The sequence below is a fragment of the Canis lupus genome, chromosome 4, assembly GCF_048164855.1.
Source record: "Canis lupus baileyi chromosome 4, mCanLup2.hap1, whole genome shotgun sequence".
In the NCBI taxonomy this organism is placed as follows: Eukaryota; Metazoa; Chordata; class Mammalia; order Carnivora; family Canidae; genus Canis; species Canis lupus.
This window is the reverse complement of record NC_132841.1, coordinates 8,541,287-8,568,882: the sequence shown is the minus strand read 5'-3', so window position 1 is coordinate 8,568,882 and position 27,596 is coordinate 8,541,287. Positions and strand designations below refer to the sequence as shown.

Here is a 27,596-nt window from a genome sequence, read left to right as displayed (position 1 = left end):
AGTTCAGATAGTAGAGGAATTTTTCCTAATGTAGGGATTGGGTTCTAAAGGTGAAGTTTAAGGTAAAAATCAAGCATGTTTAAAATTGCCCTTGGAAATCTCTTAAGTTGCCCATAAAATGCAGTATGTTAGGTTATACATATATATGTGTGTGTGTGTATGGGTCATATATAAATATGTGTGTGTGTGTGTATATATATATATATATGAGTATTCACTAATTTGAGTATGTAGAAGTGTACAATGCACAGCATTTAATAGAATAATATATAACAATAATATAATACACAGTGAAGTATTATTTTACAGTATTGTGTAAATAGTCACGTAGACCACCCCTAGTTGCAGGTATGGAAGTTACGAGTATCACGAGTATCACCTGGGGCTCCCAGCCCAGCCCTGCTCTGCTCCACTTCCTCCACACGAACTAACTGCTTTCACCCCCCTGCCTGTGTTCCCTTGGAGAGCTACTCGCTCTGTCCAGGAGTCCAGTGACCCATTCCTGGGCCCCACAGGACCAAATGTGTCTATGTGGGGTCGGTCTTGTCCCTCTGTACCCCCTCCCACCGTGCTGTGGGCAGCAGTGAGATGACAGCATTGCATTTTTCATTTTCAGGGACTTTTCTCCTGTTTTCATTGGTGGGAGGCAGATGACAGAAAGACTTGCACAATGCAAATGGTGCAGTTGAGAAAACTCCAGGGCCTGGAATCACACGCAGGCTGACAAAACCTGTCTCAAAAGATTCGGCAGCTGTGCGTGTACCAGGGACGGAGGCCATGCGCCTTTATGTCTCTGGATCTCCACACCTGTCGCTGAGAACAAGCCAACAGGAGTTCCACCCACATTATCTTCTGATATTTAAACAAAATGAATCTATTCTAATAATCCCTTAAGACCAACTCCCTGTTAAAACCTAATGGGATTCTGAGGTAGTGCCAGGGCCTGCCTGATGGTATCTGTACAATCAAAAACACAGTCTAGCCTTCCCATTGTTTTCTTTTTCCTTTTGGTCAGAGGGGTCACCGCCCAACACACATATTTATAACGTGGCCTGTGATAAGGAGAGGCTGCTCACTTATCTCGAGGTGGATGACAGAAAAAGTGTCGGGAAGAAGATACCACGATCCCTCAACTGCACAGCAACATGAGGTGAAAATTACCCTTTAATCCAAAGCCTCACAGGTTCTGACTTCCATTAAACCCGAACCCCCATTTTATTATAGACATGAGCCAGGGGGATCCCTGGGTGGCGCAGCGGTTTGGCGCCTGCCTTTGGCTCAGGGTGCGATCCTGGAGACCCGGGATCGAATCCCACGTCGGGCTCCCGGTGCATGGAGCCTGCTTCTCCCTCTGCCTGTGTCTCTGCCTCTCTCTCTCTCTGTGACTATCGTAAATAAATAAAAATTAAAAAAAAAAAAAAAGACATCAGCCAGTTATATATGACTCACTGGGAAAGTGCATTTTATGATCTTGTCAGAAGAAATGGTTTCACTGGGATCATTTTAAGCCAATAATTTTATACCTACCTCCTCCTAAATATCTAGGACATTAACTTATTAACCATTTTAGTGTCAAGCCTAATGCATTTTAAATACTTAAAACAAATACCAGGAAACTATGGGGATTGCAGAATGGATTTTCTGTTGGCATTTAGTGCTTCCACATATCAGGGGGATCACTGTCTGCAGATTTGCGGCGAAGGGGCTCCATTCTCTGCCTCTTCCACACATGAAGCTCTCCTTGCTGACAGCCAGCAAGGAAATGGGGACCTGAAGTCTCGCAGATCTGGATTCTACTAACAACCTTGATTTCATCCTGTGAGGCTCTGAGCAAAGAACCAGCTGAGCCATGATGTGCTACTTTCTACCTGCAGAACTGTGAGATAATACATTTCTGTTGTTTTCAGCTGCTAAGTTCGTAGCAATTTGTTGCACCAGCCATAGGAAATGAATACATCCATCCTGAATGGTCTATCTACTCTCACAGCTTCAACTCACCATGTAAAGGACAACGAATCCTTGTTCACCTTGCTGAATTCCATCCCATCAGGACAACCTTCTGCTGGGCAGCTCTACCTGGATATCTTAAAGACATGTCCAACCCTACCTATTAGAAAGTGAACTAATTTTCTTCCTTCCTAAATCTTGTCTTCCTCTGGTGTTCTCCATTGCCGATCCACCAACCCAGAGACCTGGCTTTATGCTGTATTCCTTCTCTGTGACTGCTTGTGTGGCCTCACCTCCATTGGGTCTTTGTTGAACTGTCACCATCTCAAGGAAGGCTCCCCTGATCATCCTGTTTATTTTTTATTTATTTTTATTTTTTATTTTTTTGATCATCCTGTTTAAGATGGCAGCCCTCCTCTGATACACACATTGTCTTTTTCTTTTTTTTTTTTAAGATTATTTGAGAGAGAGAAAAAGTGCGGGGAGGGGCAGAGGGAGAGGGAGAGAGTCCCAAGCCGACTCCGTGCTGAGTGCGGAGCCCAACACGGGGCTCAATCTCACAACACCTGAGATCACGCCCTGAGCCAAATCCAAGAGTCGAACGCCTAGCCGACAGTGATGCCCAGGCGCCCCCACATTGTCTTTTTATACTTATCGACATCTGCTGTATTATACTCACTTCTTTGCTTTTCTCTCTCCCCACTTGGAATGTAGGCTCCATGTCTGTTTTTTTTTTTTTTTTAACTTCACAATAATCCTATTTTTTCATTTCTCAAAAGCTATGATCATACATATGCCACAGCAAAGTTTTTAAGAATTTCCTTCCTTTTTTCTTAAATTTAAATTCAATTTGCCAACATACAGTATAACACCCAGTGCTCATCCCATCAAGTGCCCTCCTAGTGCCTGTCACCCAGTTACCCCATCCCCCCACCCACCTCCACTTCCGAAACCCTTTGTCTGTTTTATTGTATTCATTCTATTTAACAAGCAGTAACACAGTAGTTCCCAAAAAAGTTCAGGCACCGCTGAGCAGTTGTACAAATACCCACTTATTTAATACTCTTGTTTCCACTGTTGTATTGCTAGCTTCTAGACTAGTGCCCAGCCCATAATAGTTGTTTGATATGTAGTTGCTGAGTGAATGAATGAATGAATTCAACCCAAAGCTAATTCCTGTTAATTGTATTTCCCTACTGTCTTTATTTTTTAATTGTTTTTTAAATATTTTATTTATTCATGAGAGACACACAGTGAGGCAGAGACACAGGCAGAGGGAGAAGCAGGCTTCCTGCGGGGAGTCCAGTGTGGGACTCCATCCCAGGACCCCGGGATCATGACCTGAGGCCAAGGCAGACACTCAACCACTGAGCCACCCAGGGGTCCTCCCCTACTGTCTTTTAGATCAACCCACTTTGTCCATCCCACGAACGTGTTCTGAATCCAGTCCTCCTGCATCATAGCAGCAGTGTTGAAGAGATCCTCTCACCTGCGGTCCTCTGCCCTACAGCCAACCCATTCTGCAGTGTAGCTGCAGGGAAATTGTTCTCATGGACATAACACACTCATCTGTCGAACCCCAAAAGGCTCCCCTTTGTAGGAGGAAACCCACATTCCCACAGGGACCTATGAGGCCTCCCTTGACTTCCCTCTGCTTCCTCTCTCCATCCTTGTTTCTCCCCATGCCCCTTACTGCCCCCCTTCCCCCACCTTCCTCCCACGTTAATCTTCAGCCAGCCTGAACGTTTAGTTTCCCAAGTGTGTCCTTTCTCCCTTTACTTCCGAGCCGGTACAGGAGTTCCTTGCCCCTGGTCTCTCTGCCTTGCTACCTGCCCTGTTCCTTGCACAGCACTTGGATTTCAGCTATGTTCTTCTCCCGCATGTCTCCTCCCTGACCCCCACTGGTCTCTCCGCTGTGGGAAGCGCCTGTCTTTGTGCTCACTAGCTGTTGTGTCTTGGCCTCTCCTCTTCCCTCCCACAGTGTGGTAAAGACCTCTTTACCCCTGCCATTCCCTCGCTAGTTCACCACGTTGCTGAGGCCATGGGCTGGATCACCGGCTGGCACCAAGCAGGGGCTCAGCGCATACCCACCAAACCAGTGCATTGGCTTCCTGGGGCTTCGTGAACCCAGGCCAGGCGATCTCACCAGCCAAAGGGGCACTTGCTCTGCCAGTATTGATTTGCAGGCACAATTATATGTGTAAATGCATTTTCACTGTTCTGCCTTAGGACCCAATTTTTGAAAATTAGATTTTAAATGTCCCATCCTCCTCACTTACATCTCATGCTTCTAGACATTTAGCGCATAATTTAAAATGAAAGGCATAGAAAATTGGACTCATTTAGTTTACTCTACTTGAAATCCATGTTAGGCTATTTTTAAATTCTCATGGATCTTGTGCTCTTTAGGGTGTGTTTGAGAGGGAAGGAGGGAGGGAGGGAGAGAGGGAGGGAGAGCAAAAGGGAGGGAGGAAGGAAGGAAGGGAGGAAAGAAGGAAGGAGGAAGGAAGGAAGGAAGGAAGACACTTGTAAGCTATTAAGAGATGCCCCATGTTATTATTGTACTTTGTTTTAATACACTCTCTTCACATTAGCATTACCCCAAATACAATTTCCAAAGTCAAAGACTAAAAATGAGATTCAGCCTCAACATTTGCTGCATTTCATTCTCAATTGCATGAGGGGCAGCTTGCACTGTGAATCACAGTGGGAGTTTCAACATTCTTCTGCTTTCCAGCCAACGCGTTCTTCTGTCTCTGCCATGCCCACTGCAGACGGCAGGTGGGAGCTGATTAAGATGCTGGCATTAGCAGTGGGTACAGACCCCCTGACTTACATACCCTGCTCTCCTAGGCACCTATGAGAACAGGTGGGCTGGCTTAGGCACTCTCTTCACCCACAGTCCTGAATTCCCATTCTCACATTAGAAGTTGGCCCACAAAACCTTGTGCTCTCACGTGCATTCCTATATGAAGCTGCTCTGTAGCCGTAGGCTGTGAGCTGGAGAGCCCTTGCAGGGGGTAGTGCTGAGTGTTCATACTGAAGTTGAGTCTATACGGCACCAGTGACCCCTGATGTCTCATACTCGGCCCACAGCTGACCCTCACTCTCCCCAGGGGTGCCGGAATGCCCCCCGCCTGTGCTCATAGTCAGGATGTTTCCCCACATGCCATTCTCTGCTGTATGAAGCAATAGCAAGACTCAGCAGCAACGCCAGGGAAGCAAAATAAGATGCACGTTGTAACAGAGCTAATAGATAATCTAACAAATGCAGAGGGGAACGCACTGTGGGGTGCTGTATTCCTGAAACCTAAAGAGAGGGACAGAGTAATAAAAACAGATAAAAACCACCACCACCACTACCACCACCAGGTAAATGAGCACATAGATAGAATAAATACCAGATGTTGTAAGGCCCATGAAGGCAACAATCAAGGATCAGAGAGAAAATAACTGGGATGGAAAGCAGCCAGTGACCAAGGGGGAAGCGCCCTCTAAGGAGTCAACATTTGAGCTGAAGCTTAAGGATAAGAAAACAGCTTCTGCCCAGGGAGCAGGGGAGGAGGGCCAGGCAGAGGGCGGGGAAAGAGTCTAGTGTGGAGAGGTTGAGGCCAGGCCAGGGTGCCAGGGGGTGAGGTGTGGGTGGGGAGATGGGAGACTGACTGTGCCCCACCTGCAGGGTTTGTGGAAAGGTCTAGATTTGTTTCCAAGGTCAAAGGGAAGCCAGCACAGGGTGTTAAGCAAGGTTTCGTGGCCTTTCTCTCGTAAGAAGGGCCATCGTAGAAAGGTTGGTGAATCTCAGGTTCTTTCCCTTCTGGGGGCTCAACTGAGTGGCCCTGGCAAAGACAGAACTAATAGTTTCCAGAGTTCTGCGGCCAGCCTTCCCTGAGTAGAAATAGAAAATACAACGGCCAGATGTGCCAAGCCTCAGTTCAGGGCACCATGTCAGACCCTCAGAAGCGCAGGCTGGGCACTCTCGGCCCTACCACCCCTCGTGATGAGCACCCAACAAGGCCTGCATCCCTGATACCTGTTCCAGCAAGGAGCCACCTGGGAGCCTCCTACCACACATCATTGCCTGGTCTGTGGAAGTTCAAGGATTATGTTCCCTGGCAGTTTTTTTGATAAGGCTGAAATTCAGCTCTTTCATAATGTTGTATTCATTGCTGATAAGGCTTGTCTCTTTCTTTTCCCTTGTCCATTATAGAATTAGTGGCACATGTTGGTGAGAGCAGACTCATCACTACTATATGTGAGGCTGGGGCAGAGATACAGCACAAGGCACATATACTGTGTATCTGATTATAAATCTGTCTGGTAAGTGGCTGAATGTAGCATGTTCTATTGTCCTAAGTTGAGAGTTTCCAGTATAGGTTTTATAATTAATCAGGTATGGTCAGGCCAACGATTGCTCTTAAAAAGAGAGTTTGTAGGTCACAGGTCCCAAGGGGAGGCACAGGCCACACCATGGAGGTCACATGGGGAAGTGCCAGGCTCAGTCAGGAGGCAGAGGGATTGAGGGGAAAATGTAGTCAAGAGCCTTTATTGTGAGGGAAGGGACAGGTGCGGCAGGGCATGCAGGCTGAGGACTGGCTGGTTTGAATAATTTCAGGGCAGGGCTCTGGGGCACAGGGATGTCCCTGGTTGTCTGGTACCAGGCCCTGGGGGACAAGGTCACACCACCCCTCAAGATGAGCACCCAACAAGACCTGCATCCCCGATGCCTGTCCCAGTAGGGTGATCCTGGACTGAAGAGTTTGGGAAGATGAGTCATTTCAGGCAGAAGCAAGAGGCTTCATTCAGGCTGTTTTCCTCTGAGATTTTATATCGTATGGTCGTTCCCACCTGGCATATGTTTGTCCTGAGGAAGCAGGGATGCAAACTATTCATGTTTTTCCTCTGTTAGTTTTTCCAACATCCTGGCTTTATGACTCATGCCAGCATGGGCTGTGTGTTGAAGGGGAGGAGAGGCATGCTGCTTACACCTGGCCTCTCAGAAGACTTGGTCCACGGCAGCAGGTGCCTGGTCATGTGTGGCCTGGTCATGGGGCCTTGTGGAGGTGACAGCAAGTGCCTAGATATGGGCACTGCGTGTGTGTGTGTGTGTGTGTGTGTGTGTTTGTGATGGGGGTTGTCACTAGAAGGAAGGAATCTTACAGCCAGTTACACTCATACTTTTTTTTAAAAAAAAGATTTTATTTATTTATTTGAGACAGAGAGAGAGAGAGAGAGAGAGAGAATGAGCAGAGGTGGGGAAGGGCAGAGGGAGAGGGAGAAGCAGACTCCCCACTGAGCAGAGAGCCCCATTGCGGGTTTCAATTCCAGGATCCTGAGATCAGGAGCTGAGTTGAAGACAGACGCTTAACTGACTGAGCCACCCAGGTGCTCCTAAACTCATACTTTTGTGAAATTGTCCCTACATGGAAAATTGTTCCCATCTGATTGGTGCCTCAGTGTGACCCATCTGGCTTTTTCCCCACTTCTGTGTAAGGCTTGAGAAAATACATCAACAAGAAAGCTATAGGTAGGATCTTAGATAGGTAGGATCTTAGGGATTTTGTCTTCTTGGGAGTGTCTTCTTGATATGTCTGCATCTACCTCCTCCTTTTAGCACTTGAGCACAGTGGGGGGAGGGTGGGGACACTGTGCACTGCATCCTGTGGGCTGTGTGCTATTGTCTTACCTTGGAGGGAGGTCATGTCTGCTGCTTGATAAAGGCATGCCCTTCGTTCGGAGCCTTGAATGGAACCAAACCCTGGGTTGTTCACCCCAAGTTGAAGGATCATTTGGCAGTGGTGGCTGCTAGCTGGCCTTTGTGCAGGAAAAAAAAAAAAGCCAGTTCACTTTTAGACGTTGTCACAGCTTGTAAGGGCTCAGGATTGTCTGTGTAGTCCCCATGTAATCCAGGTTCATTGGGGAGTTGCCCTGTTCAAGTGCCCACCAAGTAGCATGAGAAGCCCGGTGAGCAGGAGGTTGATGCCTCTTTGTTGCAGGAGGCGTGGTTGAAGACTGGGTGTTTAAAGATGGGAGTTCTGCACCCTTCCCTCTTTATTTCATTCCATACCTCTCCCTCTCATCTCCTGTGTGCTGTTTTGTTTATAATGGAACTGAGGCGTATCCGTAGATTCATCTCCTTCTCAGTTCACAGGTCCTCTTTTTCAGGGAGCCCACGTGGCCCTGCCTGTCCCTTCACCCTGGGTTGCATTTGTGTCTCTCTTGCACCCTCCAGGGAGTCATTCTCTGATGACCTCAGGCACTTGGCATCCTGATAATCTGTTCTGATTTCCATCTCCTTATCAGGCTGTCAATCCCCTGAGAACAGAAACTCTCTGGTCTCTACTCCTTCCCCAGTGGCTGGCATAATACCTGGCCTATAGCTTGTGTCACAGGACCTACCGGGCACCTCCTCTGAGCCCAGGATTGCGCTGGGCGCTAAGGGTTCAAAGAAGATACAATTTGAGCAGAGAGATCAGCCATGTCCCACATAAACTTGATGGCTATAGGAAGGTGTGAAAGATCTGCAGAAGCCCAGAAGGAGTGAGAGGCACCATGGGAAGAGGGGGCGCAGGGCAAGAAAGCAGGATCTCATAGCCCAGAGAGCGTCTTGGTGGGTAGGAAGGCAGAAAACATTTGAAGAGGATATTCCAGGCAGAGGAAACAGAGCAGAGGGGTGACCCTCAGGCATCAGAAATGACACTGCATTGACTCAAGTCACCATGGTGGACATGGGGATGGGTTGGGCAGCGGGGTGGTGGGCCCAGGGCCTTGAGAGCTAATCTGTGTCAGCTTCATCTTCAAACTGGGACCCAATTGTAGCTGCAGGCAGCCCCCAGCCATTTGTCTGCATGACACCGGAGAATGAGGATCCTCTTCAATTTGTGCACATTTGAAAACTCTGGAGCAAGGAGCCAGTTGGTTCATATGAGTGTCTCCTCTACCCAGGAAAGACTCAGCCAAGAAGCCAGTGGGTGCTAGGTTATGCTGGCAAGGGGTTGGGTTGAGGATGATTAGCACCTCAAAACGGAAGGGTGTTGGGCAGATAATCCCTCTGCTGGAGGTGGTGAACATGGGTTGATAAGCTATGGGACTGATAAGCAGAGCTGTTGGTGATGTTAAAATCTTTCCCTCTGTATCCCTAGCACTACCTTGCCCAAATCTGCTGGGTGCAAGGAGCAAGGCCATTAACTGAGCTGCCTGCTTAGTTACTTCCCAAGATAGCTCAGAGGGGCACATCCAACATGGAGAATCCATGAAGTTGGGGATCTGATTGGCTTCAGATAGTTAGTTGCTGTTCCTTGCCCTGGAGCACACTCTGAGTTGTCCTGCCAGCATTCCAGGATCTCTCTTGCAGGGGCAATAACTCAGGTCAGACCTCGGGTGTTCTTGTGTCCAATATCGAGATGCCAGTTTCAAATCTTTCACAGTTAAGGGAAAAGTAAATTCTTCCCTTCTGTGAAATATAGAATGCCTTCAGTGAAATTCGTCAGTTATGTTTCATGACAATTGGGCAGCAGGATTATGTATTTGAGAACACATAGACTTTGTTATAAAACTGAACTGGGTCTGAGTTTTTTATTTACTCCTTGAATGAACTTCCGTCAGCCTCAGTCTTCTTATCCTCAAAAGGATTTGGGGAGTTATTGTAAATAGATAATGCACCCACATGGATGCATCATGCTGGCACCTCATGAGCTCACTTTCCTTCGCTTAAGAAGATCAAATGTGGATTTGGGCTTTTTTTTTAAAACACATATTGTTTAAGAAAATAGTATTCCATTTTAAAAACCAAGCCCCACATTCCATTCCTTAGTCTGTCTGTCAAAGAGAAGAGAAGTAAATCATGTGTGTATCTGTGGGTGTGGTGTGCATGTTTGAGGGGAGTAAGGAGAAAGAAGTAAAGAATAAAGTGTATATTCTCAAATGTACACTACCAGGCAATGTAAATAAATAGACATTTTAAGCAATTTTTAAAATATTGTAAATGGATCTCCAGGTCACAACTCTTTCAATTATTTTTTTTAAAGATTTATTTATTTATTTGAGAGAGAGAGAGCCTATGTGCATGTGCAGGCGTGGGGGGAGGGGCAGATAGAGGAGGAGACAAGCACACTCCCCACTGAGCGGGGAGCTGATGCAGGCTCAGTCTCATGACCCTGAGACCAGGCCTGAGCCGAAACCAAGGATTTGATGCTCAAACGACTGAGCCACACAGGTGCCCCTCAAGTCTTTTAAGTTATATGGGATCCCTGGGTGGTGCAGCGGTTTGGTGCCTGCCTTCGGTCCAGGGCGAGATCCTGGAGACCCAGGATCGAATCCCATGTCGGGCTCCCGGTGCATGGAGCCTGCTTCTCCCTCTGCCTGTGTCTCTGCCTCTCTCTCTCTCTGTGACTATCATTAAAAAAAAAAAAAAAAAAAAGTTATATGCGCTAGAAAGCAAGAAGTCGAACCTGAGCCTGCTACTGTCTTGCAGGGAGAGTTGGGAGAGGGAGCTTGTCTTTCCATTTGGTAGAAACATTTGGCTGGTGAGGACATGCACGCCGGGGCTGCGGTGAGGCTGCTCGGGATTAGCGTTAGCTTTTTTTCTGACCTGCTTTCCATACCATGCATACTTGGTTTTTCTTCTTGTCATTGAATTGTGCTGATTTATTAGGCTGTGTGCTTCAAGGGCACCGGGAGATTGCATGTAGGCGCAGGTCTGAACTGGGAAAGTGAGAATTACTGTATCAGATGATACCCAATTAACTCGGGACAAGCACAGCAGGTGAAATTGGAACTCTGGGCTTTTATCTTTTATGGACTGGAATCACTCACTATATATTAAACATTTTTAAACCTAGTAGAGCTTACCTACTCGTTTCTCCTTCCTTCCTACCTGCCCACCATCTCTTCCCACCCAACCAGGCGTGGTTTCTACAGACAAGGGTGTCAAGATGGACAAGTCACTGAGATGGGCTTTGGGTTCAAGGGCAGTGAGGAGGGCTCCCTGAGGCAGCCACGAGGCATCTGGGGGGATAGCCTTTGCCACACACCAGCACGCGGAGCAAAATGGCACAGGTGAAGCATAAACACAGTTCAGAATAATTAGTTTTACTTCCTTAGTGGGCAACAGAGTCAGATGATGCCCCAGTTCTGAAAAAGCTTTTCCACCCTCTGACCTTTGGGTGCCTCTGCCAGTGTGAGCCTATCGTAACACAACATTCCTACTCAGATCCCCCCAAAGGAGAACATCTGGTTGCAGGAGTTCATCGCTGTGTCTGCTTCCAGGTGTGGCTGTGATACTGGTGGTAGAAGCTCAGAGCCTGTGCTTTTGGATCTGCCCAATTCCTGCAGGCACCCTGCCTTCTTTGGTGTGGGATCATGCACCACTTTGACTAATCTTAATGTAAGCTGAGGGGAAAAAATGATTCAGAAATTATTGAGAGGGTGAAATAATATGACATTAAATGCCCAATATTCTAAAACACAAATCTGATTTTATGTGCAACTGCTGTTTCAGATTACCCATGCCTCCTGCGGCTTCAGCCAGCATGGAAAATCCTTTAAGATTTCTACTTCATTCACTTCCTCAGGAAGTCCATTTCTAACCCCCTCACGCTGGGCGGAATCTCTTCTGCGTCGCTCCCAGAACAGACTGCTGCTTTAAGTTTCAATCACTGAACTTGACTCGTTGTTTTGATTCATCATGCATTTGTGTGACTGTTTTCTGTTGCCAAACCTGCTGTCCTCCAGGCTAAGGGCCGCATCTGAGTCATGTCTACAGTGGCAGTGCCATCTGATTCATGTTTACAGCGGCAGTGCCCAATGCACAACCCGGCACAAGGCAGGCATTGAAGAAACTAGTGGGTATAAGAATGAGAGTCAGGCACGCCCCTAAAAGAGAAGCCTGCTCTTTGGTATCATTTATTAATGCTGTCAGATCCATATCTGGCCATTTTTCTTCTCTCTGCAAATCTCTTATCGACATCAGACGAAAAAAAGAGAGAGAAATTAACACGCTGAATGATGACCTGCCAATGAGAAGTGAAGCCGCCGTTCATTTAGTGATGGTGTGTTTATTTGGTATCCACCCTAGGGAGTTGACAATGACCAGCCAAAAGCCCAGGAACCCACCTGAGATTCTATTTAAATGACCACCTTGCATAGTGGTAACAGAAAATGCTATAAATAAACAAATAGATACATGCAAATAAAAATCTGTTCGTAAAACCAAGTGAAGTTGACGTCCTATTATTAGGAGCAAACAACATGAATATAAGCCTCAGAGAATTATTAATCATTTTCTGGTGCAACCTACTATGAAATCACCTTGGCCTATACCCTTTACATGTATATATGTAGACATATATATGTGAATATGTATTCATATTAATGGTGATTTATTTTAGGCAAATATGCTAGCAGCATTCTTCCCTGCAATTTACATACAATCAGGTTTCCATTTATTGATGGCTGTTCTTTATAATTGTCCATGCTTTTTGCAGCTCTGACTTTTTAGAGCAATCTTTGGTCTTTCCTTGATTTACTTTCTGTGTGAACACCGGCTTCATTTTGTTGGTGGCTAAAATTTCACAGGTATTTATTCTATGTGCATTTTCTGAACCCCTGTGTTATTTAAAATGGAAGTCATGGGTTCCATAACAGTGGGCTCTGAGATGATCCCTCACTGGCTGTGTGACTTTGGTCCTTGCTGCCTTTCTGTGTCATCTGTGTAAAATGAGGATAATAATAGAGCTGCTTCATAGGTACTATCATTGTTTAGTGTTTAGAACAAGCCCAGGAAGTGCTCAATGAAATGTCATTGATATCATTACCTTGGTATCATGTTTTCTGCATGGTGACTTTCCAGTGTTACAAGATCACTCTATTATTATCAGGCACTCATGGCTGTCATTTCCCTCTTGCCCTCCAGTGTAAAAGTTGACTTGTGTAGTGCTTCACATCATGGATTCCACCATCTTTCAAGGTCCTAGACAACACTAATCCATCCCACATATCAAGACAAACAAGTTATAAGTCCATTTTTCTGTGTCTTTGACTTCCCTGGGTCTTCATTAGCCTAGTGTTACTACTCCATCTCGATGCATAGTTTGATTATTCAAAAAAACAGTAATTCTTTCATTCACTCCAACAGAAGAATACTATTTTAGATGTTTGAAAATTTCTCAGAATTCTGTAATTCCTCCTGTGTCTTTCACATCTTCCTTTTGGAGGATTTTACTAGTGGGAGCTAATTGTGTCTAAATCGAACCTTGAATAAGGATATTTGAAATCTGATGACTTGAGACGCCTGGGTGGCTCAGTGGTTGGGCCGCTGCCTTTGGCTCAGGTCGTGATTCCTGGATCCGGGATCGAACACTGCATCGGCTCCTGTGAAGAGCCTGTTTCTCCCTCTGCCTATGTCTCTGCCTCTCCCTCTCTCTCTGTCTGTCTGTCTCTGTGTCTCTCATGGTTAAATAAATAAATCTTTAAAAAAAAAAATCTGATGACTTATTTTTGTAAAGTGAGGCCAAACTAGATGTTTACTAGAATTACTATGTTATTGGCAAATTCTTCTGAGAAAATGGCAAATGTTAGACAAACTTTGTGATTCATGCTAAACTGATGGAGTCTCTTTGGTTTCCATTTTCAAATTTGAGGTGGTATTGTCCTGATCTCATGATGCTGTCCTTACGCATCAAAAAGGTGGTAGGGCTGAAGTTCTCCATATCACTGCTTCCTTCAATCTGATAGTGAGTCTGCCTGGATGTTGCTCATTTCCTATACTAGTATCCTGACCAATATTGCTGTCCTTTTATGATGCAAACAAAGGAGAAAATGCATTAAAACCAAGTTAGGCCTGTTTTCTACTTAACATTCCTTTACCTTCCTTGTGTATGCTTAAAAGGATATTGCTGAAAAAAAAAGGATATTGCTGGGCAACTTGGTAGTGTTTTTTTCATCAGACTCGGGGGCATTTGTGGATTATCAGTTATCATGAAGATTTATGGAAAATGTTGCTGTGCACTCCAGGGAGACATCCATGTTAGAGTCTCACCCCGTAGCTATCTCTGTATCCCTTGAAGCCATGTCTCTTTTAGATTTAAATAGTGCCTCATATGGTGCCTGGTATGAAGTAGAACCCGGGTTAAATTCCCATAATGTTGATTTGTGTTTGTACCACACACTCTGCTAATGTTTTCACAGATTGACTGCACTTAATTATCAATCAGTTTTTGCTTAATTGGATTCATGAAATTAATTCTATGAATTCCATTCTGACAATATTGCCCAACTCTGAATATCAGATTCCCTCAGCAAATGGAGAGGAGGGGAAATATTTCTGCATTTTTCATTAGGAGGCCTGCTGACCCGGAGTATTCAGCTTCCTTCAGCACTACCCTTGGTTCTCAGAAGCTTGCCTCAATACCACTACCATTCTTCTAGTGTCCACTCTAAGAACAGATTAGGAAAAAAGGAAACAGAGGCATGATGAGAAGAGAAGAAAAGATGAGCTCTGTTCTCACTGCATCTTGAACATTTTTTTTCTTTAGAGATGGGGAGGGAGAATCTTAAGCAGGCTCTATGCCCCAGCATGGAGCCCAATGTGGGACTTGATCTTGCCACCCTGAGATCATGACCTGAGTGAGAATCAAGAGTCAGACCTCAACCAACTGAGCCACCCAGGCACCCCAACTTGGGTATATTATTTAGGAAGATAAAAACTTAAATTCCCTGTCTATGGTCCTGGCCTTTCTGGAAGGTTGTGAGTCAACCTAGTGCATATGCATGCAAGGCATTTTAGGCTGCCTGGCTGGGAGATGGGTCAAGATCCAATGAAGGCGGGATTTCAGTGTGACATCCTTGTCACATGGCAGCCTCTAGGCAAGTGGAAAAGCACATGAAACTGCCTATGCTCCTGTTTGGGTCCAGCAATGTCACTAACTGGAGACTTGGATGCTTAGATGAGCCAAGTATGTAGTGATTTCTGAACAAAATCATTAATATGGAATATATCTGGATTAATTTTAACATAAGAGTGTGGCTTTCTTATCCTCAAGGGAGGTGCTGTGCATTTTTTCCCCTTTGGATGAAAGATGCTATCACAATATAACCATAGTTACATATGATCACTAAGAGCTTCTTAAATTACTCTCACTTCCTAAGTGATATCATCTAGACTCACTGCTTCACCTGCCAATATCTTCCAAATGGCCATCTGCATGCCAGACCTTTCCTTGACTCATATATCCAACTTTGTCCTTGACATCCCCACCGGATGGCTCAGCTCAAAGTTATCAGATCCAAAATTGGACTCTTTTTGAGTTTCTCAACTGCTTTTATTTTTATCTTTTTCCAGTGTATTGAGGTATAATTGACAAATAAAATTGTAAGGTATTTAAAGTAAACAACATGGGGATCCCTGGGTGGTGCAGCGGTTTGGCGCCTGCCTTTGGCCTAGGGCGCGATCCTGGAGACCCGGGATCGAATCCCACGTCGGGCTCCCGGTGCATGGAGCCTGCTTCTCCCTCTGCCTATGTCTCTGCCTCTCTCTCTCTCTCTCTGTGTGACTATCATAAATAAATAAAATTTTTTTAAAAAAATAAACAACATGATGATTTGATACATATGTGTGTTGTGAAAGAACCCCTTCCCTCTTCATCTGGTTAATGAAAACATCCATCACCACTTGTATTTACCTTTTTTTTTTTTTTTTTTTTTTTTGGTAAGAACATTTAAGTTCTACTCTCATAGCAAATTTCAGTCTAAGACTGAACTCTTGCTCGTCTCCCCAAACTGGTTTCACCTGTGAAACCTTCCCATCTCCATTGACAGCAATGCTGTTTTCCAGTGACTCAGAGTGAAAACCTTGCAGTCATTCTTGATGGGTCTCTTTTTCACACACCTGAATTCAATCCATCAGGAACTCCTGCCATATCTATCTTTAAATTATATCCAAAATCTGCCTCTTATCACCCACTCCTGGAACACCATGGTCTCAGTCTCCCTTACCTCGTTCTGGATGATCACTCTAACTTTCCCGTCTCTCGACTTCTCTTGTGCCTTCCTAGACTCTATCTCAACATAGCAGCCATGAGCCAGATTGTCACCTTTCTTCTCCAGTATTTTCCCATTTCACTCAGAGCACTCAAAATCCTGACATGGCTTTCCAGGAGCCATAGCTATATAACAAATCATGCCAAAACCTAATGACTTAACAGTCATTTATTGTGTGTGCAAATTCTGTGTGTCAGGCATTTAGACCTGGAGCAACAGAGGTGGGTTGTCTCTGTTTCATGATGTCTGGGTCCCTCAGACTCTATGGCTCAGATCATCTGAAAGCTTGCTTACTCATATATCTGGCTATTGACTGAAAGCTTCTCCTGGGCCTTCGGCCAGAACACCTATGCATGGCTTCTCCATGTGGCTTGGGCTTCCTCACAACCTGGTGGCTGAGTTGCCAGTAGAAAGAGGTGGGAAGAAGCTGGACCCTAGCCTCAGAGGTTAAAGAGCATCCTTCCTGTCATTCTCTATTGGTTGTAATGTCATAGCCTGTTCAGGCTGAAGAGGAGAGAAATCGATTTCAGTGCTTGATGGAGAACAGCCAAGTTCTGGAATAGGGTGTGGGGCTGGGAATATTACTGTGGCTATGTTATGGAAACACAGCTTGCCACAATGGCCTGCATGGTGGGAGCTGAGCTATTTCTCTGCCTTCATCTCTTTTCCCAGACAAAATCTGCTCTAGATGTTGCTGGAGAAGTCAGGTGTGCTCCTGTCCTAGGACCTTTAGACAGGTTGGTCCTTCCACCTGCGCTGATCTTCCCAGTGTGGCTGCTCATGTGCTCCCCCCACCTCTTCATACTTTTACTCAAATGTCACCTTCCTAATGATGCCTGACCACTCTGCAGCCCCATTCTGATACCCTTCTTTCTCTTGCTTTGTAGTACTAACTAACTTCTAGTTTTCTGTGAAACTCTTATGTTTATTCTTTATTACCTGCCCCTACCAGAATGAAGCATTATATAGGCAGGAATCTTTATTGCTTCTGTTCACAGGTTTATTCCAAGGGCTTAGAACAGTGTGTGGCACATAAACATGTGTAGAATGTGAAAAAGAGTATTTCCAGTTGGGACGTTTTAAATTTGTAGTACTTGCTCCAGATGAACTAGTGAACAGATTTCTGCTTCATGGATTCTTACCACCGCACCTTATTCTCTGTGCTAGCATAGTACCCAACACACAGTAGGTGCTAAAAATAAATATTTATTTGGAGAAAGAAAAAAAAAAACCTCAACACACCTTAAGTTGTAAATGAGGTTGGCATAAATCAAAAAGATAAAGAAACCAACTTAAATAATTGCTTTCACTGGGTACATTTCTATTTTTATCTATTATGAACTCATGAGTCAGAACTTTTGTTTGAATTTCTATGTAAATATTTGGTTTCTTTATGAGGAATTTTGAGATACTTTTTCCAGTTACAAATGTACCCCCTGTCCCATACCCTAATACAAACATGTTGACAAAATCAGGTCATGAGTGTCCTCTAGGCTCAGGCTCAGGGCAGAGTCAGGCAGTATGGATTCTGCTTTCCACACATCCCAACTTTAGAGTGTCAATGCATGATTTGCCTTTGAGAATATAGGTTGGAATAAAAACACTAATGAACTCCACAATAGCAATAATAATGGTCATGATAGGAATGGCAGCAACATCACTAATTACAGCTACCATCTGATGGGGACTTCTCTGCTGCCACCTGCTCTTCTGGGTGCTTCATATTCACATCTCCATCAGTGATCACCTTGAGAGCATGGCACTTTCTTTCCCCAGAGAAGGAAACAGAGGCTGTCTGGGCTTGCCCAGAGTGCACCGAATCTCTCTCTCTTTTTTAGTACACAAATGTTTACTTACATAGTAAAACAGGATGAGTCCCTCCCCCGTTTTATTCCCTTTATTTTTTAAAAAAGTGATGATGGTAAATCAATGGTTTTTTTTTTACCATTGAAGTCAGAAATAAAAATTTTCTTCACTCACAAAGGACCAAATCTCTTTTTATTAGTTAAATGCCTCTTTAATCCATTGGGGGACAACAAGCATCTATTCCTCCAACATTTGATAATCACGAGGCTCTGAGTTTATCTCAAAGGGCCTCTGACATTCCAGCTTTGGAAGCTGAGCCATTTATGTCAAATACTGTCAGGATCACATTTCCCTGTGTGTCTAGTGAAAGGGTCTGCAGTCCCATGCTACTACTGGTGAAGTTTTTCTGGTTCATCCACAGGATGAGAGTTGTTTCCCACTCTGGTCTTTTTTTCCATCCTCTGCAACCAAGCTCTTGACTACCAGGGGGGAATGGTGGGAGGCACAGAGCACAGCAGCTTCGATACCATCCACCAAATGAGCTGCCTTTGAAAACACAGCACAAGGACGCTCTGTCTCTAGTAGAGACCCTGGAGGCCTCAGAGCATTTCCAGCACATCTCTCCAGACAGCCATCTCAGTGGATTTAAGGGCTTTCCAAACCTAGGATGTTATCATTACTATTGGCCTGACTGAGAGTTTTAGGCTTTTAGTTGAGCACTTCTGGGTTTTGTTCAATCTTTGAGTACAAGTGCATCAACTTCGGATTTTTGTTTTGCAGAAATGAATGTGAAGGAGAATACTATGAAGTACATGGAAGTGCTTGAGGACAAGCTGCGTAGGTAAGGATGAGAATTTCTTCATTAAGCCTCCATGGTGCACCTGGATTCCTAACTGTAACAGAATTTAGTGAAAGCAAAGAAAAAGCCTAGCCAATTTCTGTAATAAGTTCACAGAAAAACACAGAGAAAGGAGTCCTTTGAATTCTGTAACAGGATTCAAGCAGGTGCCATATAAACATCACCCAGTCCTTTTCTCCTCTTTATAAAAGGTAAATAGATTAGGTTGTTTAAAAATGTCTGGGGGAGATCACAAGTTAGTTTTCATGTTCCATAGGAAGAATCTTCTTTGCCATGTTAAATTCCGAATTCATGCCTTGGTCTGTTTTCTACTTTTTTTCTTTTTAATGTCTGAAGTGGGTCTTACAGATTTTGACCCAGCTTATACATGTTTTGGAACAATATTTAAAAGTGCACATCTTAGGTTCTGTTTTGAATCCTGACTCAAAACCAGCATGAAAATTCGTGGTTGCCTTTTTTTTTTTTTTAAACCCAATTAGGAATTCAGTTTGAGAAACATTACGGATGTTGCAGCACGTCAAGATGTTTCTCATTTTTGTGGATGTGTACTCATGAAAATAAATCCCAGCCACCAGGATCTGTTCCTAATTAAGGAAACAAGTATGAGAATGTAATGTGTACTTTCTTCCCTGGGAGTCATTTAGCTTTATGGACTGTTTTGCTACTATTTTGGAATTGTTAAATAACTCTTTAAATAGGCTATGTCTTAAACCCTTGTCAACTGAGATAATGCCATTGGCTAAAATATTGTCCCTTAAGAGACACTGAGAGGAGCTGCCTTGCTGAGTTCTGCTCTGCAGGGCAAGGAAGGTACTATGGGATTTCTTCTACGCCTCGAGAAGCAAGTTCTTCTAATATTGACTGATATTTATCTATTTCTAGTGCCCCAGACACAGGGAGGAACTATGACAAAGATGGTCAGGAGAGAGTGTGGGGTAAGGAGGGCATGCAGGTATGAGCATCCTCATGGGAAATGTCTCCCCTCCTTAGAAAGTAAGATACTTGTCTGGGTCAGGTACTCTGCTCTGAGTCCAGCTTCACCTTTTCCTGTCTGTGCCTGGGGAAGTTTTCAGCATATTCCTGTTGATCTTATCCAGCTCCCATTTTTCAGCCATAAGCATGACACACACCATAGGTTCCACTAGGTTACTGGCTGGCAGCTTGGGGTCGTATGAGCTTGGGCACTGGTGGAGAGATGCATGCCCATTTAGAATGCAGCTCTACAGCTTATCCAACTACCAACCTCCAGTAAATGTTCACTGTCATCTTCTTTGGCTTTCAAGCTGAAGGAGGGATACCTGCCTTCTAGAGTCAGGGTGTGGATTTTATTAAACAGCAGAGATAAAGTCCACATCTCGTGGGCAGTCAGCAAACATTAGTTCCCTTCGTTTCCTGCTGCTTCTGATCTTTGCTCTCCTTTTCATCAGAACTGAGTGAACAGGGATGCCCAGAACTCATCCTTTTCCCTCCAAACCAGCTCTCCCTGCTATGTACCCAGCCCAGAGAATAGCCCATCACCCGCCTGGAGGGGTCCTTGTGCCTGGCTCCCTGTGTGGCCCCATGGACCTACTATGCTCACTTCCTGGGCCCTCAACTCCTGCTCCAAGTCACCGAGTCCGACCAGGCTGGCCTCTTTTGTGTCCTCAAACCCTCCCACCTTCCACTGCTCGTCTGCATCTGTCTTTTCTTACTGAGCAACCATCATAGCTACTTTTTATGTTTTTCTGTCTCATGTTACCCTTCTCATTCCACTCTCCAGGTGGTCTTGAGTGAGCATCTTAAAATACAAATGTGGTCATCCCCATCATCCTAAGGATAAAGCTCAAAGATCTTACTGTAGCTCCTCAAACTCTTCCATATGGCCTCTGTGTGTCCTTCAGCATCATTCATCATCATTCTGCCACCGTCCTACTACTTGTACTGGTTCTCTTATGTTTCCTAATGGTACTGTGTGTTTTTTCCTGTGGAGAAACTAATTTAGATAGGGAAATGTTCAAGGGATGTCATCCATAGAAGTATTAGATTGAGCCATGTGAAATTACTGATATTAGATCACAATGACCTAGAAAAATGGCAGTTTAAATAAGGCTTGGCCCAATATTTAGGGATTTGAAGTCATCTTCAGGAGGGTCAGATGCTCTGGCCTGAGACGGGCCAGTGTCCTCCCTGTGGCATGATGGCATATCAGAACACTCACTCTTGCCATTCCCTTTGCATGCACCACTGTGGCCGCTCCCGGCTCCACCCTCAATGGCCATACGTCTTTTCATCCTTCATGCTTTACGTATCCCCTCTTTGAAGCCTTCTGTGACTCCCCATCACTGAGAAACATGCTTTCCCTGAATTCTTTTCACTTTCAAAATGCTTTGTGACAGGTATTGCAGATCACATTTGTCTTGTTCAGTATGTATCTTGTGATTTGATGGTGCTGAACAGTGTAAGGGTATCCAACAAATAATTAGTGAGTGAATGGTTGAGTGAATGTAACAAACTTCTAGATCCCTCCCCCCGCCTAGTCCCATCTTCCATCACCTTCTGCCTCCCTCCTTGCCCCTCTGGCCATGGGGCTGTATGACTCACATACATTCGTCACTTAGGATCTGTCAACAGCCTCAAATGACTAGAGCGGCAGCTGACCCATCCTAGGCCTACTTCCTCAGGGCTTTTCCTTTGCTGTTGGAAGCTGTAAGGGACCTGGTACAGATGGTTTGAACTGGTGTGCTAGAAACACTGGAATAGAAGGGAAAGCAGTGGGCATTAGGCAGAGTAGCAGAGGCTATGTGTACCACAAGGTGTGTGCAGGGAGTTTTATTGCCGCCTCAGATCAGGAGGCCAGACTGGATGCCATGAGAAGTGTGGAAATGGTCAACCTCTCCCTCCCACGACAGAACTGTCCTCCCCCCTGGGCCCAAGGAGCAAAGGTTGCATGATCCCATCACAGTCCCAGTTCTTTTCACGAGTGGAATGGTTTGCCTCTCAGTGGCTGCTCAATTAATACTGCAGGATATTGACCAAAGCAAGGAGATAGATGCTAATGGGAGTCTTTGTTACTTGTTACCACCATCAGTAGCCTCTCTTGGTCTTCCAGGAATTTTGAAAGGAAGTGGCTGAGAACTGAAAAGATTGCTCATTTCCCCCTTTGAATGTATGGAGGACACAATTTACAATCAGTGCTACAGTGAGATTTGGATCTGGCCAGTCATGATTTGGCAGATAAATCTAAATGACAACAATAACTTTGTTACTATGTCAGTGACACTGAGACAGATTGGTGGGCTCAGCATCCTACTCTCTATCAAGAAAGTCAAGTGAATTAGTGGGTTAGGAAGTGTCCGATTCTGTTAGCAGTTCAAAGGGATACCTGCACCAAGTGTGAAAATATTCAGTGGGGGCTTTTAGTATATTTTTAAATGAAGATTTGCCATGTAACAATCTGAGTTATATAAAAAAAAAAAAAAGAAGAAGAAGAAGAAAAGAAATTCCCTTCTGAATTTGAATGCTTATAAAAATTCACAAAGTTTTTTTTCCCCAAAAACTTGTTTTTTGATCATGGTTTTATTTTCTATCCAACTACGTTAAAGTTGCAAAATATTCGATGCACTTAAATCTTATGTTATCTTACATACTCAGGATACCTATTCAGTCAAGTGTAATTGACAATAGATAAATAGTAAAATCATGTATTTGTAAATTATACCCGTAAACTCATTTCATATAATATACATGAGAATAAATATAGACATATATATAAATATACACATATATGTACACATACACACATATAAACACACAAAATTACAATAGAAAAATAGACATTCATAGTTATTCTATTTATTTTGAAAACTGTCTTTTAGCAATAGTGCATGGACCAGAAGTCTATGGATCAGAAGGAGGTCACCCTCTCTCCTTTAATATCTAACCTCACCAACAGGGAGTGGCTTAGGCACAAGGAGAACATGGCTTACCATTTCTCTGTGTCAGCAAAAGGCAGAGATACATCAACACGCCTTGTTCTCCAGAAGAAAATGAACAGATAAAAAAAAATCAGAGTTATAAGTTAGATACATGTGTGTTCCTGTTTCCCCTTCCGCAAAGGAGAGATACTACTTGGGGATTTTTCCTTGCTCCCTTGTTTCAGGGATGTTCCTCCTTCCTTTCTCTTAGCTGGAGAGGCAGGAGGGTGGCTGTCATGGGCATCACATGGCCATGCCATGGACCCAGGCCCTACTGCCTTCCTCTCTGTCCCCGCTGCTACTGCCTCTGACCTGGGAGCCCTCACTCCCTAGCCTCTGCGTGCACATTCATCCTCAGGGCTCAGCATAATATGCCTTATCAATAAAGCCTTTATGGCCTTCTGCTTCCTTCTTGGTACCACAGTGGGGGTCACTTACAGCAATTTGTTGAAATGGTTTCTATCTGATTCTATTAGACTATGAGATCCTAGAGAATGGGTTCTATGCCTTAGTTGCTTTGTATTCCAAGTGGCTAGTGTGCTGTTTGGCATGTGGTCAACAGTCAGTAAAATTATATTTACTGCAAGAATGAAAATGGCTAGATAGCAACTGTATCTTGATACTCTATTTTCAACTGTTATATTCAAAAAGTTAAGGCATCCTAAGAAGATATAATGCCCCAGAAATCCATTTGTCTTGCCATCCAATATTAATGGTATAGAATACAATAGAACAACAACAAATCTACTCTTAAAAGAGCTTTCCCCACTTATTATTACTCTCTCAGATTTATTGTCTCTAGAGGTTAAGAGGTATGTGATATTTTGGTCTGGCTGATTTTCCTTTATGGTAAAACCTTGCTTTAATTTCCATTGTCTCCCTTATTATATATTCCCTAGTAGCTATCTTTCCCAAAGACTCAACAGAAATATTCAAAAGTTCTATCGACAGGTTACATATTTTATTGGCCATATGTTATATCTTATATCTCTAAGCACGGTGCAGGAGAAATTCATTATTGTTCAATGGCTAACTCATGTCCCTCGGTAGCATGCATCAAACCCTCTACCCTATGGCTAAGGAGTAGTGGTTCCATTTAACCTTGTGGAATCTCTTGTATGCATGACTAATGGGAAACTGTCTCTTCTAGCTTCTTGCAGTTCTATTGCTACCTTTTTTTTTCTGAAGTTGAATATGAAAACTTTGTTAAGTACAGCTCACTGGATTATAGATTACTTTGTTTCCTTGTGCTCTTCTGTGTTTAAGTGGTTTTATTTCCCCTTTGGAGTATGTATCATGCTTTTGTAATCAGAAAACAGAAAAATCATTAAAATTTTTTTTCGAATGTAGAAATTGTTAGATATTTCTTAGAGGCCCTTCTTAGCTATAGAAAGGATTATTAAAAAAAAGAAAGGATTATCTAACATACATCAGTTTCATCTGAAATTTACTTTGAAATTTAGAGACTAACATATTTTTCAAAAGGTGATTTGCTTCTTCTTCTTCTTCTTTTTTTAAAATAATGATTAGTTTCTAATTATTTCGAAATTTCAATACAAACAGCTTGATGGGAAGTGGTGGCTGGGTGAACTCACTCTGCTAATGAACACCCAGAGGTAACCAGCAGAGATGAGCAGAGAGGGAAAGGTCCTGGTAGCTTCCTACCTGGATCTCCTACTACCTCTCAGCTTGCCTGTGTGGATGGCTTTGCTTTCACATCGGAAGTCAGTAGAAACTGAGAGTCAGATGACTAGAGTTTGGGTAGGCATCTGGCGAAATTGTATTGACCTTCTGTGTAAGGCAGCACAGTGCAGGAGACCAAGCAGCGTCCCTGCACTCAAAAGGCATGCCCTCTGGAAGGTAAGGGACAGTGCCTCAGAGACCAAGGTCTATTCCCTCACCTAATGCTCCCGGAGCCCATCAGTCACACCCAAGAGCAAGTGTCATGACTGACTGCTCACAATCCAGCGAGGATGGGAATCACAGCTGAAGATATGCTCTCTGGGGCACTTGTTTCACACACGAGTCCCCCTGGGTGTGGGAAGAACCTTTTAGAGTTCTATTTTACGTCTTCAGTTTACCCATTTAAATTTTGTCTTTGGAAAAAAAAAAATTTGTCTCTGAAAAGTGGTCTTGTTCTTGAAATGTTTTATATGTATGCAGTGCTACATTATACAAGTTTTGAAACAAATACTATAGCGCATGCTGGTGATTGCATTACTGATGAGTTGACATATAATAAAAAGTAGCAGAGATAGTGCCAAAGATAGTATTCCTTTATTTATTCTTCTAATACTGAACCAGATACTGCATTTAGCATACACCCACCCCATCCATCCACAAAGGAAAAAGGGAGTTAATGCTGAGAGACACTCGGGCTTCAGAAAGACGATGAAAGAAGCAAGGCATGGAGAGTGAAGAAGCAGGGTTAGAACGTGCGGAGGCATGGGAATCTGAAATGTGATTGGGGCAGCTACTGGGGACTCGAGGCGAGAATTCATGAGCCTTATTCAGGTGTCTGGCCCTTAGCAGCATAATAGCTGAAAGCCGAAGAGTCTGCTTATCCTAGGAGCGTATTGCAAACCTGACCTGGCAATGCTAGCGTTCATGGCAGGCATGGGGGCTGCTCACCCCGAACAATGAATGGAATTCTTTGAGGTCTCATGTATAATGCCCTTTATGCCAAATTATGCAAGGTAATTTTGAAGTTCCTGTACACCTGGAACAATCCATTTTCAACCCATACTGAACTGATTTCAAAAGCTGTTGAGGGAAATGAATGTAAGAAATGGCAGCCAGGAGATAAGCAACTGGCTGCCATGGGAACCCCTTCCCCCCTCTTGTACAAAGAAAAGGAAAGCAGACCCACGTGGACACCTCCATTTGTTTTTTCATACTTTCTTGTTCCGTTGCTGACATATGCCTTCCTCCTCTCTTTCTTAATGGACACACGTCAAACGTGTTACCTCTCTCCCCAGACCTCACTTCACGGCGAGCTCAGCGCCTTTCTCACTGCTTCTGCGTGGCCTTGACCCCTTTTTGCGTGGCCTCTGCCGTCAGAAATACGGAGAGTCTCGGCTTCTTTCTTTCCCCTCCCTGATTTGGTGTGACCCTCCTGCATCCACTTGCATTCCTCGCTGGGGGCTGTTTGTATCAGCTCTGTCTCTCTCTCTCTCTCTCATTAGCAGGAGACTTTTTATCCCTGCCTGAGGAGCAGGCTCTTTACGGAGTTGAACCCTGTCCGTCCTTTCCGATTCCATTGGAGCAGATGTGGCCCACGCTGATTTCTCCCTCTTCTGGCTCCTCTCTTCCGGCTACCTCGTGCCTGCTCTTTGATCACACTGCCTTGGGACATGAGTTTCCCTTTTAACTGTCTGTGTCCTGCCTTCTTGCCTCAATGGCCAGCTCAGAGCCTGTCCTCTCACACAGGAAATACTTATGACTTCGTCCATCGATTGATACATTTGTAGCAAGCCCACATTTCCCTTTCAAAACCAGACAAATTGATCCTACACATCTATACATCTGGCCCTTGAACAACATGAGTTTGAACTGTTTGGGTCCACTTACATGCAGATTTTTTTTTTAAATAAATCCAGTAGACTACTATATATGTATTTTCTCTTCCTTATGATTTCCTTAATGACGTATTCTCTCTCTCTCTATCTCTCTCTCCCTCTTCCCCCCACCATATATTTTAAAGTATGTCCATGCCCAGTGTGGAGCCCAACATGGGCTTGAACTCACAACCCTGAGATCAAGACCTGAGCTGAGATTCAGAGCTGTATGCTTAATGGACCGAGCCAAACAGGCACCCTTTAAAGGCAGTTTTTGGAGAATATATTGGAAAGTCCTCATGAACACATTCATAACCAATGCAAAAGTACCTGTTCATGTAGCTGTTACCAATCACTCCTGGAAAAAAAAAAAAAAAACAGGAGATGCTGACCATATTGTAAGAATGTGGTATAAAATATACATAACACACAAAATATGTATTTATTGACTGCTTTTGTATCAGAAAGGCTTTCAGGCAACAGTAGGCTAACAGTATTTATGTTTTGGGGGAGTCAGAAGTTCTCCAGAAAGAGAAAGCAGAGCTTCTGCTCTAGAAACCCAAGTCCTCTGATTAGGTGTTTTAACTTCAGGGCTAGAAGTGCTATCACCACCCAAATCCCATCTGGCCTCTATACCCAGTCCACAAAGTGGGGCCAGAACCCATTCTTCCCTTCTAGGTACACTGACCAGCAGTGCCCAGAAGCAGGAATTAATATAAAGGGTCTCCCTTCCTTGGAGACCATAAAAACAATCCTCAAACATTTTCTCTCTTGATGATTATATAGAGAACCTGAGACATTTCAATTTTTTAAAAATTTTATTTTAATTCCAGTATAGTTAACATACAGCACAATACTAGTTTCGGGTGTACAATATAGTGATTCAACATTTCCATACAGTATCTGGTGCTCATCATGCCAAGTGCTCTCCTTAATCCCCATCACCTATCTCACCCATCCCCCCACCCACTTCCCCTCTGGGAACCATCCATTTGTTCTCTATAGTTGAGTCTGTTTCTTGATTTGTTTCTCTCTCTTTCTTATTTTTTCCCTTTGCTTGCTTGTTTTGTTTCTTAAATTCCACATATGAGTGAAATCATATGGTATTTGTGTTCCTGTGACTGACGTATTTCACTTTTTTTTTGACTTATTTGGCAAGATTGCATGGCCATCCATGACAAGATTGCCATCTTTTTGATGGCTGAGTAATAGCCACCACATCTTCTTTATCCATTCATCAATCAATGGGCACTCAGGCTGCTTCCATATCTCAGCTACTGTAGATAATGCTGGTATAAACATAGAGGTGCATGTGTCCCTTTGAATCAGTGTTTTGTTTCTTTGGGTAAATACCCAGTAGTGTGATTATTAGATCACAATGTAGTGCAGGCTCTGCAGTCACATCATCTAAGTTTGAGTGCAGCTACTTTTGGGCTGTGG

General features: G+C 44.0%; 1 protein-coding gene across 5 annotated transcripts in view; it reads left to right on the top strand.

Annotated features, from left to right (window-relative positions):
• Window positions 1–27,596, top strand: part of DISC1 (DISC1 scaffold protein) — a 349,132-nt gene that overhangs the window by 258,040 nt on the left and 63,496 nt on the right. For 3 of the 5 annotated variants that reach the window (XR_012029320.1, XM_072823068.1, XM_072823070.1), the window contains exon 10: window positions 18,568–18,628. Coding sequence is in view for 3 of the 5 variants with exons in the window: in XM_072823068.1 (XP_072679169.1) it covers window positions 18,568–18,628 (61 nt within the window). In the remaining 2 variants the exon portion in view is untranslated. Of the gene's footprint in view, window positions 1–1,015; window positions 1,151–16,653; window positions 16,719–18,567; window positions 18,629–27,596 lie in introns of those variants that run through there. The other 2 variants (XR_012029321.1, XM_072823071.1) reach the window with 2 other exon arrangements.